The 22,271-nt window shown below is 31.9% G+C and overlaps 1 protein-coding gene across 1 annotated transcript; it reads left to right on the forward strand.

The window, feature by feature from the left end:
* Positions 1-18,437: 18,437 nt before the first annotated feature.
* On the forward strand, positions 18,438-20,491 carry LOC118191613 (protein mab-21-like 2). The gene has a single exon (XM_035362432.2). It carries the CDS (start codon positions 18,528-18,530, stop codon positions 19,623-19,625), a length of 1,098 nt encoding a protein of 365 aa, XP_035218323.1. The 5' UTR covers positions 18,438-18,527; the 3' UTR covers positions 19,626-20,491.
* Positions 20,492-22,271: the final 1,780 nt, after the last annotated feature.

The following is a 22,271-nucleotide window of genomic DNA, read 5'->3' on the forward strand; positions in this document are numbered from 1 at the left end:
CTCGCAAACTTTATTTTTTTAAAATCATCTATGAAGTTTAAAGCATTAAATAAGTAGGAACATGAATGACATATACAAGAATTCAGAAAAAAAAAAGTTAAAGTATTTTAATACTCTTTCCCATTTCGTCAAAATTAAACTTGAATTAAAAGATACTCTTATTTCGGATTTCATTTTATCATTCGCTATTGTTTTCAGTATAATTTTAAATATCTCAAACCAAATAGCTTTTGCATACTTTATTTTTGTGTAACTATTTAGACAACTAGCAATTAATTATGCTTTGGAGAAATTTACTTGTTTTATGCAGTATATGCTACTATCTAACCAATGGGTGCAAGAGCAACGAAATTTCAGAGGTCTCATCACACCACCGAACAGACACCTGGTACCCATTTCTATTATAGATCATACACCCAGATCGCAAACCTCAGCTCAAAAGTTATATTATATTATACAACAATCAGTTTTTCCATTCATATTTCGATGCTTTGAACAGCATCAGGAATTTCTGCAAAGCTCACATTGCTCCAATAACCTTTGATTGTGGACCGCGGTTTTTGAAATTGCGGTGGTATCTAAAAAGTCGCACATGCATGGAGGGTTAGGTTAATTGATTAAGAAAAAAACAACAACTCAACTCAATGTAACTATGCCTATTGGAAGGGATTGCTTCGTAGAGGACTTATCCACTTTACACACGTGGAAAACAAAGAAAACTCTCAGGCAGCCAAAAGGCGTTCGCCGGGATTTGAATCCGGGTTCTACTATCAGTGCTCAATGACTTTACCGCTCCGACTCTGGTGTGCCATAATGTGATGAATAGCATGTTCAGTTTATGCCTTTCAGCATAGTGGTAGTCGCATCCGAGTCTGTCAATACAGCCATTTCATAAACACTCCATTGTAGGGGGTGCTTCACAGTTCGATATTAGTGTTATGGTATGGGGTACTGTTGAATTTCTGTCGTACTCTTTCTTAGTGCGCATTCTTGACACGTTGAACAGTCACTCTTACATCTCTGTGATGTTGGAATTTGTAGTTCATCTCCATATTCAGGACCTGTGTAAAGTCATTTTCTTAAGAGAAAAATGGCCGATCGTAAGTGGCATACAGCGTAAAATATTTCCTGGATGATAACAACATTCCATTTCTTCCTTGGCCTGGGCGTTCACTGGACCTTTCACGCACTGATGATATCCGGTCAATGATCACTTTCTTACCATAGACCGTCCTCGGCTTGCTACAAATGGGCTATGTCAAGACGTCGCAGCCACATCGACTGAACTACTCTAAATACATTCACAATATGTTTTAATCCTTATACATGACATTGTAACATTACAGTCTGTATTATGCAACAAGATGCGGGTACTGTACTCTGGTATGGTATCACAAATGTGAATTGCTGAGCCTTTGGACGGAAGTTCTTTCGATATTGTAATGCAATGTAAGATATTGTAATCGATTCATCTCTTTACCATATATTAACTGTGTAATAAATATATCAGTGATAGCTCTCGTTTTTGCCAGCAATATATATGCCCATAATTGCCAGCAATATATATTTTTACGAAATGTTATTTCACGCGTTTTCTTTAGATGCATAGATTCTTTCATCAAGAACTTAACGTGGCTTAAAAATTAGTAAACACATTCAAGAATCTTATGTGTCACTTGATGAGGCTTCCTTCTCCATTTTACGGGCTATTTGATTTACTTCATTTAGGAATAATTAGTTTTAATCGAATTCCGATATTCGTAAATTGTAAAAGCACTGTGCATCAATAAAACTGAGTTCTTGTTAGAGAACAAAATACTAATATTAACAACAAGAAATCCATCCGCAGTAATGTTAAAATCCAGATCTAATGTATAAGAATGCTGGGGCAAGGGGGAATATCTGTCCTCAGGCTCACTATCCAGGGAACGTCAAACTGATTTTAGGAAATTTTAGAACGAAATATTTTATATTCTTAGTAAACAGGGAGGAGGGGCTATCAGTCTGGTTTTGGGAACCATAACGGTTTCTTTTTCATTACTGTCAGTGCACTTCGACTAACTACATACCACTTGCTGATATCATAATAGATAACGATTTAGCCATTTAAGGCGGCTAGAAAGAACACTACGTTTTGGCCCATTTTCTTTCATCATGTTTTCTGTTACAATATATAGTATGGAAAAGAGAATTACAAAGAATTTACAATCTCATTCTGTTACAATATATCGTATGGAAAAGAGAATTACAAAGAGCAAGGAACAGAAGACAATTAATCCACCTTTCTTATCTCTTTTTAAATTGCATAGAAACAAATAGAAATTTATAAAAATCGCGGGTTCTATATTACATATTTAAATCATTTTTGCTGAGCTAAATTCTAAGATAATTCAGCTGAAATTAAACGTAGAAGAATAAAGACTTAAAACAGTAATTTAATATGAATTAATTAAATCGAATTTTAAACTAAAAATTAATAAAAGCTCTATGATATATATTTAACATTATGCTGTTAATAAATTAATTTGTATGTAGCCATAATTTTAAAAGATCAGGTTTAAGAAGTTTTTTTTTTTTTTTTTTTTTTTTTTTTTTTTTTTTTTTTTTTTAATTAAGTTATAAATTTCTTAAGCGGTTCTACTCTAATCGACTTGCAGAAATTCCAAAAAATGAAAATTAAATAGTAAGCTAGTAAGCACTGCCATTTTATGTTTATATTTTTCCGATTTCATTTTTATAAAAGCAAATGTTAAAATTATTCGTATAGAAGATCTTTTTCTTTTGAATCAACAAATGCTTTAATCGAATCTTTCTTGAGACAGGAGTATTTGATGTGATTTTTATTTATGATTTATATTTGTATACTAGGCAAGGAAAAACTATAATTTCATTATAATAGAGATAATTTTAAACAACATTATTACCTTCATATAAATTTTTTTGAAATAAAACTTCTTAAGTAAAAAAGCACGAAGCGCTGTTACTTCTTTCACAACGCGCAATTGAAGCAACACAACGATCTACCATTAGCCCAAGGGAACTCCCGATGTAGAGATATTATTTTTAATTGTTAAAAAACCAAAATTATTAAAATTTTTTGAATTTTATATTTTTTTTAGAACCAGAAAAATAGTTATATTAAACTTGAAACACAAATTATGCAGCTTCCTGTCTTCAGTTACAAACTTTTTTCTGAAAGAAGGAAATAATAAAACTGCTGAATGGCTATGAGACCGTTTTTCCGGTGATTAGAAATAGCATATGAAAGACATATTTATCAAGAGATCCGTTTGAGAAAATTTTGGTTTGAACTAATGGCTAATTTATTACAAGAAAGTAAAAGAAAAGAATCTACAGATTACAAACGTAAAGGAAGAGGAAATATAAATGGTAAGAGATGTACATTTAAGCGTGGGGTTAATTTTATCCATAGATCTTTGTCATTACGTTTTTCTTAGAGATTTTTCTTTCAGCAGGCTAATTACCTCGGAAAGATTGGATAAATCTTGACCTTTGATACCCTAATTTCCTGTTCAAACGAGGTGTTGACTTTCTCGCTCTTTATTGCCAAGCTACCTCGCGGGAAACGTGACGAGTTGATTTTCTGCTAGATTATGGTTAAGTGTGGGCTTTTAGAGCATATGAAACTAATTACCCTTTTCATAGAGACTGTGGGTCATTTAAAGGTTATAGCATCACCCTCTTTGGGTAAATGTCCCCAATTTTCAGTCCGTAAAATATTTTCAACTGATATGAGACATGATATGGAATATAATTAGGAGTCTCCCCCCCCCCGAAAGTGCTCATAAAACCCAAAAACGAAGATAATGGTTTAACCGAAATTACATATAGTGTAAATATAATAAACCGCAGGGAATAAAAAAGAGACGACAGGGCATAAAACACAGTCGTGCTGCGCAATAATAATACTAATTATTTTAGTATTATTCAGCATTAATTATTCCAAAGTTTCTGGATTAATACTTTGCTACTTTCTAGTGAATTTTGAAATTGTACGGTTAGCGTGGAACCTTTACTTTAAACAAGTAAAGGAACTTGATACTTTAGACAAGTTATTATTTATGGAAGTATTAAGTTTTACCATTAATTTTAAGCATTATATAAGTATTAAACTAGCAATCTTACTCCTTTCCTAAAAGTTTTAAATCTAAATGAAGTAGAAGTAACTAACTGCCTAATGAATGAAAATGATAAGAGTTGCTCTTTATCTTTAATAATGATTAAATTATCTTTAATAATTATAACAATTATTAATTAATATCTTTAATAATTATTAAAGATAAAGTGCATCTTTTGACTGCATTCGAAAGTTAGCATCAATAAATTTTCGAATTTCACGAATTATATTTGATAAAATTCGAATATATTTTTATTTTAATTTCAGGGAATAATACTGAGTGCATTTCGAAAGTATGCAGTCAAAAGAAAATGTACTCAAAGCTGCAAATTTCTATTCTCAGGTATGAAAGCGAAATTTAAACAGACTGGATTTTCGTTTATGAATTTTGGTCCTTATATTGCAAGGTTCAAAGACATATTTGTTAATCTAAGTATCCTTAATTTCATAAAAATTTCGCTTTCCACAGATCAGCGGTTTCAGAAATCACCCGGAAATTCTCAAACAATCTAAGGAATAATAAACATGTTTCAATGTAGCAGAGTTTCAAACTCGCTACTTCGTAAAATGTAAGTGATACGGTTCTCTGGCTGACTCTCTTAGGGCAGATCCTTTTCTGAGATTCTGTTCAGGTGCCAGATGTAACGAAATACTGAAAAATTCGCCATGCTGTCGCTCGCAGTCGAACAAGGCCTTGCTCAGTGGGCAAACTCTTTTATTGTCAGAGTGAAAGGGAAGAATGTCTTTCATTCCTCCAACCATTATCAGACCTGAAAGCTATCCGTGACTGCTCGTCGAACGATTCATTTCTGGGAATCTCTCAGGTTAACAGATTGGATGACTTACGTGAAAATCAGTTCTTTAGGGAAAACTTATGTAGGACAGAGTTCCAAGCGAAATATTTTCACCTCAGTCGCAAAATGTTCCGCGTACATAGCCGGGACATTCGTTCAAGCGAATCACTTTGGGCTAGAAACGAACCCTCCCGTTTAAACTAGTGGTAAGAGATGGAAAAGCTAATTTTTTGCAAAAGTTTCTTCTAGCTTCGCGAGTCGCTGAATACGATAAACCCATTATATTTAAGTATTTTTATACATTTCATCGAGAGTGAATACAGAGCTACACAGGTTGTAGGAAAAATTATCTTAATTAACCAGTTATTTTGATTTCAGCCTTTACTATAATATCTCCTTTCCGTATTCTTCAACAGAATGCAAATTAGTAGAGAGTATTTAAACTGAAGTTTTCTAACTCGAGACAGAGTGTCTGTGACATTGCGAATGCACTACTTAATTAGCTTTCTGCTAACTCTAATAGTTGTAAATATTCGGCTTTGCCGTTTCTCGCTGCAGAAGCTTTAACTCTGACGCTCTGGTAGAGTTAGTGAGCTAGCTTCTAGTAGTATTAATTGTGTAGTCCTTGACTACACTTCAGCATTTGATTTAATTTGGACTGTTCTACTTATTTTGCATCACCATGAGTTACGGAAATTGTAGCACAAAAAAGTGCCCTTATGTTCTAAATTTTGTTTACATAAAAAAAAAAAAAAAAAAAAAAAGTTACTTTAACTTTTTCAAGAATTGTCTTTGTTCTCAGCGATGATTCCCTTCACGTATGTTAGTGTTATAGTACTAAAACAACATTTCCAGATCAAGTGTAACTCCAAAAAGTATAAAAAGAATTTATAATATTGAAGAATTAACAATTCATTCTAGGTTGCACACCGCTTACAAGGATACCAGCTGTCAAGAATGTAGATAAATGCTTAAACATTTGGCGTGTAACAGTATTTATTATATTTTATTACAGAAAATTAAGATCAGTTGAAGATCAATTCGTCAATTTTTTTTAATAGTTTTATTCAGATTTTAGATGTAGGTTTGTGCATAGTTACAACCTAATTCGTATTGTAGGGTCCGATACATTTTTTTTCCCCATTTTGTCGCGATGCATTTCCTTAGAATTGCACTAAAATTTTTTAATGAATTTATTACTTTTCCACCCCTCCGATCTTGCGCAAGTTTATTTCTTAGCTTTTCATAAGGGACTAAAACTGAGATATGTATGTTTGCTTCACAATGATGGTTAAATTTTTATTTTCCTATAGCTCTAACAACAGCAGTAACAGAGAAACCGTAAAGATATGTATCATTTTAATGTCACTTAGCTTTATTATATATTCTTTTTTGATTTGCCATTGTGTTCTCGCCTTCGATTAATAAGCAGTATTTCCATCATTGAGTCTACGAATAAAGAAAGATGCAATTTTGTTTTTAGCAACATAATTAGTTCGTAAACTTATTTATGTAAGAATATGGTTTTATGTGAAGGACGCACCTGACCACAACGGCAAGATCAGTTAATCAATGGTCAAATTATCCGAATCTTATAGATAGAAATCATCCGAATTTTATTAGGGATAATTTTTAACCTCGAACCAGTGACTGAGTGTTTTAGACCGCTAAATGCTGGGAGTTCGACTAGGGTTTGATCTCGTGCTAATGGCCGAGCTGCATGGTTGGTTTCCGTGGTTTTTCCCATGTTTCCATGATATATGAATACGACACGTCTGGGGACATCTAAAATCCTGAGGGTCAGTCTGGGAACAGAGTCTCCTCATCGCCTGCCTATCTCCTAATTCGAAAGTCCTGGTGCCATCCTCATTCGCATGTATACCAGTATATAAATATGTTTCTATTAGGGAATAAAATAAGTTTATTTCTTGAGAACTTCTTTTAAACCTAGCAAAAATGCACCAGATTTTATAAAAAATGATTTCATTATTATTTGCCATCAGTTTTAACACTGTTCATGAATTATAGCTATAAAAGACCATTTGATTTGACTTAATTATTTTAATATTTTAGAGCAAATTTTGTGGATATAATCATGGAGTATATGCAAGTCAGACATGATTACGTGTGCATAGTGATAAAAAGCCTGAAATACCTAAATTCCAAAATAAATATCCAAAGTAGTAATGGAATGTCAATTTTAAAAATTATGCCTTTCATTAAAAATAACATTATTAGCTTAATTTGTAAGGTATTTCTCCCACTTTCTTGGCGTGCCTTCGTGATGTAGTGGTTCTGCACGCTTGGCCGGCATTCCAAAAATTACCTAATGTCTCTACAGTGGCACCCGAACTAAAATGGTTGTGGATGATGACTCTCCACACCCAGGATTTGGCGATTGGGTCCCCTAAAAACCCCAATCGCCCTTTAAAAGGGGAGTATGTAAGGTATTTCTCCCACCTTCTTGGCGTGCCTTCGTGGTGTGGTGGTTCTGCCCGCTGGGTCGGTATTCCAGAGGTTCGTGGTTCGATTCCCGGCGAAGGCGTTGTTAATTTTTCATTTCTTCTGCTTCTCCCCCCCAAAAAACCTAATGTTTCTACAAATTTATCGGGAGAAAGATCTGTTACTTCTTACTAAACAGCGCAGACGGAGCTTCGGGAGAATCTTTATTTGCTCAATAAGGGAAGGGTTTGTTGTAGGGGATCGAAGAACAATTTTGTTGTATCCGGTTTTAGGTTCTAAAGGGATTCAAATTCCTTCTCTCTTTACGAATTGGATGTTTTAGTTTTTTTCCCCCTTTCTCTGAGTCTTACCAAAACTGAAATCTTTTTCTTTATTTATTCGTACTGAATAGCTGTTGTTAACATAATTAACTAATATTTTTTATGAAATTATTTAGTTAACACCATTACTTTTAACAAAATAGCATCTCTAAAAAAAAGTATCGCAATGTCGATGCTTGCAAAGAACAGTTGCTACGATATATTAAATATTATTCTTTTAAACTGCGATTAATTATTAAATAATGAGGTACGCATGAAACTGAAGTGTTACATTTAGCGTTCTGACGGTAATTTATTATACTGAATGGGATATTCTGTATTATTTTAATGAAAAATATCTTATAATCTCAAATAATATATTCTCTTGCTAGGCTAAATATCTTAATTTCAAATACTCAAAATAAATAATAATATGGGACACGTCAGAAATTTTTACTTAATTAAAAGTTTTTCTGCCTCTCAGTATAAAACAAAAATTTGACTTCTTGTTGGATAAATTAATAAAGATCTTCCAGTGTTAAATGCAGCATTTTATATCTTAGAGACACTTGCTTTTGTTACTTTATGGAGCAGAATTCTTCTTTACTTGTTCCTAAACAAATAGATAGTTATATAACAGGCGTGATGTAAAAAAAAAAAAAAAAAAAAAAAATCGAAAATAATTATGTATGATAACAGCATATAAATGCTGAAAAATTAATATTAACGTAACAGAATTAAAATAAACATTATTCCGTTATTCATTTTACTACTATGTATTAATAGCAGATGTATGTGTTCGTATAATGATATATGTAGACTTATATTAGATATACATACGATATATATATATATAATGTTGTATGATCTTAAATCCATTTAGTGCGAATACAAGTTATTATTACTTGCGCAATTGCTGCAAAGTTAGTTAATAATAATTTATTTCCTAAACAGTATTGATTAATTGATTATATTATCTCCTAAGTTTAATTAAAGTAGAATTATTTTAAAAGTGTGCATCCATACTGGTAAGTTATATTTTGAAATAATTTGAAAGCAAAATGTTAATAATGTTTTAACGGGGACTGGAGTTAAATCATCACGAAGAATAATATTTCAATTGTAAAAGGAAAAATTAAAACATGTAATCATTGTCATTGATCGGAAATTAGTTGACTTTTCAAGGGGAACAAACCAACTCCCGTTCAATGAACAATAATTGATAAAAATACGTAAATACGAAAGTGTTTCGTCTTTACTCGAGTTATCAGTTAAAGCCAAACCGGCAATTCTAGTCAGGCCAAATATTTCCGCGAATAGTAGGAATTATGAACTAATGCTGATACTCAAAGAACTTATTCTCATGAAGCATTTTAGTCAATTCAATTTGGAGTAAAAATCAATTACTGTAGAGAAATCCTGTAAAACTCGAGTAACCGTCCCCGACACTTTCATCATTACGCATTTGAGTACTATATTATTTGTAGAAATTATGAACTAATGCTGATACTCAAAGCACTTATTCTCATGAAGCATTTTAGTCAATTCAATTTGGAGTAAAAATCAATTACTGTAGAGAAATCCTGTAAAACTCGAGTAACCGTCCCCGACACTTTCATCATTGCGCATTTCAGTACTATATTATTTGTAGAAATTAAACATTGGAAATTGTCATTATGAAATCGAATTCAAAGTAAAGTTGAAATAAACATAGAAGATTATAAAAAGATAAATAATGTAAACTTTGTAAAAACAAATCAAAGAAAATATAAAATTAATATAAAAATAATATAATATAAATAAGATCAGTGAATGTACATGAAGATATAAAGGCCAGAAAGGTATTAAGTAACTTACATTCTTTCTAGTGGGGGAGTTGGCAAAGTGTTCTCTTCGTGTCTGATTCAGAAGTGTAGGGTGTCCGAAAATTCTCAGCGGCAGTAGGGGCTTTGAATAATATCAGTCGGTAAGACTTGGGTGAAGTAATTTATGGTAGTGGGTGGGACTTGGAATTCTTGAGGGATGTATTTTGTGGAGTTCTTATCTGAGAGGGACCGTCTGTTAAGATTTTTTGAAAATACTAGTGAATGGAAATTAATTAATTTCTGGCTAATTGTCGTGTCGCAATGATTAAGAATTTAAGAAAGGAAAAAGGCATTTTCGCTGTCCAAGAGCTAATATACAGTCTAAAGGCAGGAAATAGGCCCATTTTTTTAGTAACAGTATATGTCTGAAGACAATTAGCTTTTTACAATGTATACAATTGAGTAATTACACTATATACAAATCTTTCAACTGACAGTCATCCAACTTATACCGCCTTCTCAGGTTTAGGAATAAATTATCATATCCCTATCAGTTAAATGATTTAGAGTGAGTATTTAACGCCTGCTCTTTTAAGGCAATGGTTGATAAATTGAAAGGGAATTAGATTATTTTTGAGAATTTTGATAAGGATCAAAATTTCGCGTTGTAAATCTATTGTATCTGTGCATATAGTTTTAATTCGTTGTATTTGATTAATTATAGTATTGTTAATTACTTTTTTGGATATGTTGGAGTTCCAATTTATTAATTTGTTAGTATTGAAATTGAAGTTTCTTGTTTTGTCAAAAAGTAAAATTTTTTTGTAGTTAATGATTTGAAGATCTAGAAGGTCTATGCTATTTTGTGAATTATTAGTTTTATTAAGTTTAAGACAATTCGGATAAATGTCGGAGTTTTCAATTTTACCAAAATTATTAATTGTAATAAGGTCATCAATATATCTGTAGGTGTGTTTGTAGTAATTTAACTCTTGTAGATTTTTTTGGAAGTTAAATTCTTTGACAAATAAAAAGATATTACAGATCGAGGTGCTGGAATGTAAGCCCATTGGCAATCCTCTGACTTGTTTAAAAAGTTGATTTTGAAACTTGATGTAGTTATGAAAAAGTGTGCATTTTAGGTAGGTTTTCCATTTGTCAAGAGTTATGATATTGAGTATATTAGGGAAAAGTATTGGTAGATCAAGTAGACTGGTATAGATTTCTTCTAGAGGAAGTGAGGTATATAAGTTTTCAAAATCATAACAGTTAATGTTTTGGATGTTAATGGTATGAATGGTATTAATGACAGGAGTGTTATTATGAATGATCCAGCAATAGTTATGATTAGTGTTACAATCATTGAAAATAAATTTACAGATTTTATTAAGTTGAATTGAAAAATAATAGTCTATATTTTTCTTGTAATTATTAGTTCCATTAGCTATAAATCTAAATTTTGATGGTGTTTTATGGAATTTGGGAAACGCATAAAGATTAGTAAATCTGTTGTAGTTTGCATTGAAAGTAATATTGAGTTTCTTATGAAAAGTTTTAATCCTGTTTATTATAGATGTTTCTGTAAGGTTGGCTAATTGATAAGTAGTTGCGTTGAAAAGTTCTTTATGAATAATCTCAGTGTAGAATTGTTTTCATATAATGCTAAAGTTATTAGTTGCTTTATCTATTTTTGTAATAGTAAAAAGCTGTTTTAATTTATTAATATCTGATGTAAGTTGCGACCAATTCAGTGTACTTTTAAATTTGAGGTGACTGATTTCTGTGGATATGCGTTGAAGAATTTTAGCTTTCCATTTTAAGAAGGTATCTATGGGTAAATTCAGTTGATAGCTTGCTTTAACTATAAATTCGTTGATGTTGTTTTCGAAAGTCTTGTAACAGTAATTTGTAGTCATGTTTCTGACTGGTCTAAATTTTGTACCATAACTCATTAGTGTTTTTAGTTGATGGTTTTGTATGATATTCAGGTTGCCAGTAATTATGTGCTGGTGATGAGAATATACGTAATTGCTGTAAATTGGTGTCTTACAATGTCATTCTGCAGTTTCATCTATTTCATGGTGGTTAGTAAGCAAGTTGCTTAAGGTCCTTTGATATTTAAATGCAATCATTGGTATTGTGTTCACTGCGGGGAAGTAATCTTTACAATCTCTGATGATTCTTGAGAAATGAATATTGTCAAACTGCGGATGCAGAAAATTGACTTTAAAATAAATTTTGCGTTGAGTGAGACTATTAGAGAGTCTGAAAAGAATAAAATCAAGAATCATGTCCTTAATGATTTGTATGTCGTCGTAACTTTCTTGAATGAATTTATTTAGTTTGATAAGGAATTTATTACAGGAGTACGGAATAATGTTTATCTTAATTCTGTTACGTTAATATTAATTTTTTAATTTTTCTGCATTTATATGCTATATATATATGTAATATATAAATTATATATATATATATATATATATATAATGTTGTATGAACTTAAATCCATTTAGTGCGAATACAAGTTATTATTACTTGCGCAATATATATATATATATATTGTTTCAAAAGAAATATATATATATATATATATGTAATAATAAAATTCCATAGTCAAGAATACACTTAAATTTCTAACTGTATGTTCTTTTCATTTTTTAATGGCGACGTTCTCTTATTTGAAAGTACGGGGAATTAAATCCACAGCCCCGTAGTCAAGTTGTTTTTTCCGCCTTTTCTACACGTACAGTTTAAGAATGTTCTGGAAATATTAAAAGCGAACTGGATTGGCTGACGAGGCTGACGTCATTTCTTGGAAGCTCCACCTTTCCAGAGGCTATAAAAGGACTCGCAAAAGGTATATCGGGGCATTTTCTTAAATGTCACGATGCAGTAAACTTCATACAAAAAGTTATTAGTAATTCTTTTTATTTACTCCGGATATCTGATTTTTGTAACTGCTATTTCTCCCAAACAATAATAAATGGATCCTGTTTTTTAAACTTATCGTCTGATAATTTAAGCTACGACTACATCTATGATTCTTCACCAATCTATTTATTCCGGACAAAAGCTGGTACATCACACATATATATATCACACATATATAAGCAAAGTTGTAAGTACAATACTAAAAAGACCAAATTTGGTCAAACTGTTAAGTTGTAAGTGCAGTGGCAATGAACTTATATGTCATTATCTCGTTGCAATTTAAAAGAATAACGTAACTAAGAATTGAATGCATTGCAACAATTGCCTTGAAACGGAAAATTGTTAAAGTCATCTAATAAATTATCGTAAAGTCAGGTGAAAAGAAATAGACTTTACTATATATGGTTTTATTTGATCTGGTACTAATAATCCCGTCAGATGCGAAGCGAATTATCGCAGGAAGTAACTACAAGTCATAATAAACTTTTTTATAACCTTTTTTTTTATTAAACAGCATTTAGAACATAAATGCACTTTCTTGTTGCCTTACAACCAGTTGTGACTGATATTGTTACAATATCAGCCACAATTCGTGGTGAGGCAACTAAACAGAAACGGACAAATTTAAGTTAAACTTATAAGAGCTGTCAAAAATTACACAATTTAAATCTTACTCCAAGCTCAGTAATGTTACCCGAGCATCAAAATCAATCACCATGTCAGCAGCGATGTAGCGCAGAACCGAATAATTAAATCTATCGAGGCCGGCAGGAACCAAAGGTAACTTAGCGTGCATGTGTAGCCAGAAACACGCTCTTGTCTTCCCAAAATCTCAGTTTAAATACTAGCTTATTCATTTACATTATGGTGAGGAAAACGGAAAGGAGAAGTTGTAGTAAAGATCCAAATTATAATAACTGGTAAATTTAAGTAATAACCCTACAACTTTTTAATTAGGTTCAGAGCAGTTCAGTGGTAAATAAATTATCAAAAGACTTAATGAAAGAAGAACATTTTTATACAATTTATAATATTTTCTAAAACTTATGTACGATAAGGATTAAGCTAAATTTATCCACGAAGAAGAATTTCCTAATCATGAAAGTTTGCAAAAACATATTGAAATAGATGTAAAATATCATAAGTTGTTCAACTTGTTGCAAATAGTCATGATAAATGGTTATTATTCTCTGTTAATCTTCGCGTTTTGTTTGTAAATATTTATACTAAGTATATTTAAAATGCGAAGAAGAGTAGAATAATGTAATATCTGCTGATGGTTAAAAGTATTTATTTATATATAGGGTATGCCGTAAGCACTGTACTAGTTCTTGAATACCCGAACCGAATAGAATGGGTTCAAACAACCGATTTTCGTTTTTAAAATAGGGTTATTAAGTAAAGTATGTATTGGTGAACATTGCGTTGTTAATTTAAGTTAAGCAGAAATGTATTTTCCAGAATTAAAGTAATTTACGTCCATAACAAATTGTGTTTTTCAGTAAAATGAATACAAGGAAATATAATATTCGTAGCAAGTTATGTAATTCTTGATTTTCAAACATTATACTCTGGAACTAACCCGTTTATGTTATTGTTACTGTGACCAATCGCAGTTGTCTGACAGTAATATCGAAACAATAACCCACCTAATGTTTCACCTTTTTATTTTAAACAATGTATTTACTGGTCTTAGTTTAATCACATTCCCCCCTGCCCCCGTTTAAGAGTGGTTTAATTTGGGAATAATACGTTCACAAAACAAATATATATATTTTTCCAGACCCTAAGATTGAAGTAGACTAAATGAAAAAACTTTGAAGAAAAGAAGCTGAGTAACGTAGCTAATGCAGGAACAGTGATTACGAGAAGTCATGAGAGGTTCAAGAACTAAATTATCGATTACTAACGAAAAAAAGGTGATTGGAGCATTCTAAAGAAGTTCTCTCACCACTCCCGAATATTTCCCTGTACATTAGCCCACTTCTGTCTAAATAAGTTTTAATCAGTTCTGATACTTGGGATCCTAGTGCCTTTGCATAAATAGTGTCAAATAAACGATATTAAACGAATGCATCGCACTTGCTCTTGCTCCTGGTATGACGCTTGTGTGAATATCTTCATTTTCTTGAAGTTAATTGACTATATTTCCTTCTATATATTCAAAAACGTAACGTGTGTTCAAAACGTTAAACCCAAATACAAATCTGACTATGATTCTGACTGAGTGCCCCATTCTTATTGCGTCTACAAAAGATTCTACATAATTTAACTTTAATTTTTTTAAATATGATTCTATTGCGCTATTTAAAAGGGAATTTATGACATTTCCTTAGCTGTTCTACTTTACCTTTTATTTAAGTTAAATGACTACGAATCACTACAAATGAGTGACATTAAATGACACTAAATCAGTTAAATGACACTAAATCACTACGAATCAATGCATGGCGAATAGGTCAAATTGTCACAACTGCCAGTTAATATTGTTTTGAACTCCATCGCTTCCCTCAGCATCAGTTACTAAAGAAGAAGGAATATGTTAAATTTTGCCAGTATGATAGGATCTCATGACTAATTTTTTTTTTTTTTTTTTTTTTTTTTTTTTTTTTTTTTACGTAAGAAATCAGTGTCGGCAACAAACAAGATTGTTAACCCTGCTACATTGAAAAGGAATTTTTTCTCTCTTTTTTGATATCGTCCTAATTTCTGTGTATCGTAGCTGAAGAAACGCATCGAAAGATATTAAAGATCCAAACGATGACAGTAGTTCCTTAGCTACTGTCATCTACTGAAGCCAATATTCATTCTAATGTTTTATTTTTGTTTAGAAAAATAAATCATTTGAACAAAGTTTTAGTAGATAAAGAATGTTTTAGTTAATTATTATTTATTTTACAAAATTTTAGTAGATTAAACAAGTTTTAGTGAATTGTTATTTATTTTTAACAGGCATATAGTTGGCTTAAAGATAGTTGCTTCAACAATCTAATGTCGCAAACTTGACTTCATAAATTACTTTAATTTAAAAAATAAATAATTTCAAATATGTTGGCTAAAACAATGTGCACATATAACATTTTCTTTTAACAAGGATGGAAAATCTCGTTCGGTCCACATTAAATAGGTCTGAAGTGATGGCATTAAATGGCCATTTGTCGAAAGTTCTACTTAATATCATTGTTTGAATTTTGAGCCTCAGCTATGCTAATCAGCTCACCAGGATGCGGACTCCTGATATGCTTCCAATTACACCCCAAAGGCATGCGGTAAGGAAGGAGAAAATTCCTTACACTCTTCCCCATTTAAAGGGCAACTGGGGAGGAGGCAACCCAATGGTGGTGACGAATTATCGTTCATTATATTTTTAGTTCGATTCTGGTTCCCCTTTAGAGAGACTTTGATTATCTAGAGTCGAGAAACATGAAAAATAAGCAATGTTGGAAAAATAATGTGCTGCTGAAATACGCGTTTTTCCGGAACTGTTATAATTTACTTTTGAGATAATTTTATGAGCATAATCAGTTGCTGACTTCGGTTTTTCTATTAAAAACATAACACTAGAATTAATTTCGCTAATATTTCATATTAATTAACAGTCATTTACGTCGTAAGTCAATCAGCCAGTGAATGCTAATAAAGAAATTTGCTATTGAATCGCTCCTTCTGTGCTTAAAAGTATCTGTAATCAGAGAAAATAAATTGGGTATGTGGTAACAGCAAAGTGATGGTGATCCTAAATATGTTGCTACATGGTATCTACAACGTTCTACGCTTTGCGGTAAGAACAGCATGGTATTCTCCCATTTAATATATACACATATAGTCCCTGATTTAGCAGACGTTCTGAGCAATATTATTACAACAAAAGAATCGATTTATTTCATTCAAGAAACGAGTGGCACTATGGATAAATTAAAAAAATTAGAAAATTTTTTTTTCGAATTTCGAGAAACCTGAGAGAAGAAAGTTTATCTGAAAAAGACTGTAAAAGAAATCTTAAGAGAGAATCCCCGTTGTATGCAATATCTTACACTCAAATAAAAACAACTGTGTTTAGTGTCTTCTACAATTTTAAAAGTATGAGAATATTTGGTGTTTTAATGCACTAAATGTCTATGGAAGTATATAATTGTGATGACTCCTTATGTGAAAGAAGTACTTTTTGGGGAGGGGATGCAGATTTCTACAACATACGAACACAATAGGAAAACTAACTTTTTCCCGTTTAAGTTTTTGACTGACAGGCTGTGAGGTCTAGAAAACTCTGACAATTATGCTTATTTAACTTACATTTAATCTAGAATCACGAAAATTCTATTTTTAATATTACCCCTTACTTAAATCGCTTAGGCAATATTAATAGAGAGCTGAAACAAGAACAGCTGATAAATCTTAGCTCTCAGTTTACTAAGAGAAAGATGTTTTTACTCTTAAGCTTTTAAGGTTTGTACTTTTTATATATTTACTATTTTATTAAATGGATCTTACATATTATAATTTTGAATTCACGAACATGTATTAGAAATATATACGTTATATTCGAAATACATTCAAATATCACTAACAGTATTCTAAATTTAAACGGTTTGCGAAATGTTAATTATAACCTCTCAAAATGATAAAATCATTCCTAACCTTGCATACATACATGGATTCTAAGAGAATAAGAGAACCAAATGTGCTTTTATATACCTTATAGCTGACATTTGGTTAATTAACTGGTTGAGCAGTTGCAAAATTATCTTAAATCAGTATTATATATGTAGTATACATATCGGTATGTTTCTCATATCCGTTTAAGGTTTTTTAGGTTTTCTAATTGCATGTATGACACGTATAGTATTTTCGCTAATTACATAAATTACATGAGGAAAATGTCATTAAAAGTTTTGCGCAGTACTTCTTCAATTGCTGGAATAGACGCTTTTTCTCCCCCCCCCTTTTTTTTCTCAGACCATCGAAAAAAGCTCATATAGGCTGTATATTACATAGCAATTCCCATGTCTTTAAGAAGTAAAATGAAAAAGTTTAATTTTTAAGAAGTCAAATGAAATTTTATATAAGTTTTATGATTTTAGGAATTAATTTCAGTTTGATGAAAATCATTAAATTTCAAACCTACATGCTCTAATTAACGTAACATTTTCTAGACATATACGTAGTCAAGCAAAAATAAGAAAGAAAAGAGCATTAAAATGAGAGAAATTTCTGATAATATGACACACAGAAAGGAGATCACTATTAGGTCAATCCAGAAAACAAAACATAATACTAATTAAAATTTTTCTAGAATCGATTTATTTTTCTTTTAAATCTATTAAAAAGCTAAGACGAAAATCCGTCAAAAAAGTTTTCTAATCAGCAACGTTAAGGTTTATAAATTATAAAATCCGAAAGGAAGTAAAAAGAACATAGTTTGAAATAACAGTCTGAACAAATCTTTAGTTGTTTATTTTACGAGATAGAATTTGATAAAACATTAGTTTTTGCATGCAATAAAAAACTGTAATTAATTTTCATTTGTTTTTATACATTTATCGGGCTGCATGTTTATTTTTCTATGTATGTATTTTATTTATTTAATAAATTATTTATTTTAATACTCATATTAATTAGTTTCGTCTGAGGAAAGACATATCCAATTTATGCTATGCAAGATTGCCTGGAAGAAAGAAACAGAAAAATTAAATATACCTCACAATTTCCGACAGAAATTGCTTCTGCTTGGGTAAAATTGACAGCGTCTTAAATACTATCTTTCCAGCATCTCTGGTGTAAGAGAGGAGGCGGTATTATCGATTAAATGTCTACGAAAGACTTACCTTGGGTTCCCAATCCTCTTTCCCTTTCGTTAGCTCTCGCGAGGGAAAATTCCGTCGCGCAACCGAAATCATTAGGACTCCGCCCCCCGTAGTGCGAGGGAGGGGCTAACAGGTGCCTCCACCTGCGTCGGGGTGGCGCCAGTAGAGGCGGGGTCTCTTGACAGCCACCGGAGCCGCAGCGCCTCCCATGTGAACGGGGTGGTCGCGGCAGTAACGAGCGAATTCATTCGAACATCAACCAGTCATTCTCGCAGCAGTGTCGGCCGGCGATCATGCTGGTTCCCGCTGACATGTTAACCGCGCAATCGAAACTGTTGTATCAGCTAAATAAGTTTTATGGTGAAAGGGTTCAGACTCGTAAAGGGACTGTCGCAAAAACTGTTCGGGAAGTTTGTAAAGTTGTTCAAGACGTTCTGAAAGAGGTCGAAGTTCAAGAACCTCGTTTCATATCCTCCCTCAATGACTGCAATGGACATTTTGAGGGATTCGAGGTCATTTCTCCGTCAGAGTTCGAAGTGGTGCTTTATCTAAATCAAATGGGAGTTTTCAACTTTGTAGATGATGGGTCTCTACCTGGCTGCGCAGTTTTAAAGCTCAGTGATGGAAGAAAGCGTTCCATGTCTTTATGGGTCGAATTTATAACTGCTTCGGGATATTTATCAGCAAGAAAAATTCGATCTCGTTTCCAAACCCTTGTTGCTCAGGCCTGCGACAAATGTAGTTATCGAGACATTGTCAAGATGGTAGCAGACACAACGGAAGTCAAACTCAGAATCAGAGAAAGGTTTGTGGTTCAGATCACTCCAGCATTTAGATGTAGCGGTCTGTGGCCTCGCTCAGCTGCCCATTGGCCTATTCCACACATCCCCTGGCCAAATCCGAATCTCGTAGCAGAAGTCAAAGCCGAGGGTTTCGATTTACTCTCAAAGGAAAGCGTTACGCTTCAAGGAAAAAATTCTTCAATGGAAGGAGACGCTTGGGTTCTCAACTTCTGTGAGGCAGAAAATAGACTTCTCCAAGGAGGTTGCCGAAAAAAGTGCTTAAGCATTCTTAAGACGTTGAAAGACAGGCATCTCGAGCTTCCCGGCAACCCAGTGACAGGCTACCACCTAAAAACTCTGCTTCTCTATGAATGCGAAAAGCACCCGCGCGAGTTGGAATGGGATGAGACATGTCTTGGTGACAGGATCAACGGCATACTACTACAGCTCATCTCCTGTTTGCAATGTCGTCGGTGTCCGCATTACTTTCTTCCGCAGTTAGACCTGTTTAAAGGGAAGTCCGCCAGCTCTCTGGAGAACGCTGCAAAGCAGACCTGGCGACTCACAAGAGAGCTTCTAACAAATCCTAGATCATTGGAAAAACTTTGACAATGTGTGAAGAACATTTTATCGGGATTCGATGAAGCACAAATCTTGTCATATAAATTCTCTTGCGAGTAATACTAGATCATCAAATGATGAAATATCATGAATGTTATTTTCCACAGTGACGCAAACCCCGTGAAGATCTCCGTGTAGGAAGTTATCGTCATAGAGCCTCCTTTTATCTTGCTCCTCATTTCCAATGCTGTAAGTTCTATAACGGTAGGATAGAAATATTTCAAAAGATTTTAACTAGTTTTCATTAGCATTCAATCATTTTGTAAACAATTGATATCAACCAAATGTTCCTGAAGATGTTGTGTATGATAATAACGATTAATAATTTTTATGAAAATTTTTTGATAGATTTTATTATTAGTTATTAAGTCTTTTTAAAACGTTAAGATTATTGTGCAGTTAAGTTAAATTTATAAATTTATTTCACAAGTTTGTGTATTGCTTTTAAAATGTTATAGCGAGACTAGAATCAAATGTTTTAGTTTAAAATTGAAAGAGCAAGAATCTGTATTATCTAGTCTAACCTGTTGAAATATTTTCTTTTTTGATTTAAAACTGGACTTAACAGCAAGAAGCCATTGTAAAGCCTTATAGAAGTAACTGTTCATCTAGCGTTATTCAAACTTGGAATTTCTTTTTTATTCATGAAAAGTTTGAAAAGGAACTCAATGATTCAATTACTAAACTGATTTTTTTTTTAAACTGTGAAAATGTTTTTTATGCTTAGCTCAGAATATTGTATTTAATTCTTATACAAAGCTCTTCATAGCGAATTATTAGAATGTAAAAGCTTAAATGTCTCGCAAATTTGTAAAAAGAAAGATGGTGTAAATAAATTATGTTGCTTAAAAGTTGTAGGATAGGTATTATTCTAGTATCATCGAAATCGTAAATTTTCTTATTTTAGAGTGTTAATTCATATCAAAACTTTTTTAATTGCTAATAACTTTTTAAATTATCTGCTAAATACTATTTTACATTATTTATTGTAAAGAGGAATCATTGCAAGTTTTCTGCAATGATGAAAACTTTATGTAACTATTATTATTACTATTATTTTTTAATTTCGTCTTCTTTCAATTTTTAAATACTTTCATGATTTTAAGCCTAGATCTACTTCTGTTGCCTTTAAAAAGGTGGATATTATTGTTTAATCCCCGTAAGCATAAGTTGGTATGAGGATATGACATTTATTGAATATTTAACACTTTGTGTCTGTAAAATATGTTCGCAGTTTATTTTATTTATTCAGTATAATTATCATCATCATCATCATCATCATCACAATTGTTACTATCACTTAAAAAATTTTGCATTTTTTTCTCAATGAGAAATTAAATTTTTTTTAAAACGACTGACAAAGAGCGAGAGAATAAATACCAGTTTTATGGTGAAAACCATTTGATTAAGTATGCAAATTTCTCCAAGCATAATGTAAAAGCTTCTATGAGTAATCATTTCAATGAAAATTTAATAATGTTTAGAACTCCACTTAGAGAGATAAAAGTGGAGGTAGACATCTTACAGAACAACTGTAATGTTTGCAAGTGAAATTTCGAATGTTTCTAAGCAAATATTTCAATTGTTAATAATAAGATTGTGAAGTTCATGTCAGTTTAGCAGTTAATGAAATATATTCTTGCAGTCTAAGTTAAGATCCACATCATCCCGAAAATAAAATAAGATGAAATAATGAAAATGAAATATTGTAACTAATTCCAAACCTGTATGTTAGTACTGGAAATTTATTAATCATAAATTCAAATGTAAAAATCTGACACGTCCAAACATTCAGTAATTTATCGTATATGTTAGAATTTTCATATACTGTTAATTTATTAAGTACGCCAGCCACATCATGTAACACTAAATTTTCTTATTCGCTCTTATTTACCTACACCAATCCTTCCTTAAACTCAATAACCTTTTCGCCTTATTGGATCGCTGACCTTAGAAAAGAGGCAATTATTTTCTTCCTTTGCATTTTTTATTACACCGTGTGCTTCTGCACTAGACACGGAACGGCATATCAATCATGCGTACTAAAGTGTTTCTTTAGAATAAATGTCTTTTATATGAACAAATTACGGATTCAATGATATAAAGTAATTGCCCTTTTGTCTGAAGATCAGAATTAAAAACAGATTTTTTTTTTTTTTTTTTTTTTTTTTTTTTTTTTTGGTCTAAAGGTTAGACATCTGAAATTGATATTTGACACTTGTTTATTTCATAAATATTTCCCTGATATTAATTCTAAAATTAAGATGTCTTATATATAAACATCGTGTGTTTACGAAAAGAAGTGTAGTTTATAAATTGCTGATTGGTCTAATTATTCGATAATCATTAACTTCTTATAGAATGACAATTAGGAGAGTCCAGATTTGTTTTTAAATAACTAATTGTTAATAACTATTTTAGACAAAAAAAAAATCTAGATGAGCCACAATTTAGTGAATTATACATTTTGACAACCAATTCGCAATAGCATAGATTAAACAACGAGCTTATGCAAAAAGATAATAATCTGCAGTAAGATAGCTTCTGGAGTATCGAAATGAACAGATATTTGGACTATGTGGTAAACTTCACGTCTGTAGTTCAAGCGTATTAATATATTAGACTCATATCAAA

This window comes from Stegodyphus dumicola, chromosome X1 (assembly GCF_044657685.1).
Source record: "Stegodyphus dumicola isolate Sdum_Otavi_A_Nest chromosome X1, ASM4465768v1".
In the NCBI taxonomy this organism is placed as follows: domain Eukaryota; kingdom Metazoa; phylum Arthropoda; class Arachnida; order Araneae; family Eresidae; genus Stegodyphus; species Stegodyphus dumicola.

Excerpts from the sequence above, each read along its gene's own strand:
- LOC118191613 (XM_035362432.2), top strand. The coding sequence starts at position 18,528 with ATGCTGGTTCCCGCTGACATGTTAACCGCGCAATCGAAACTGTTGTAT.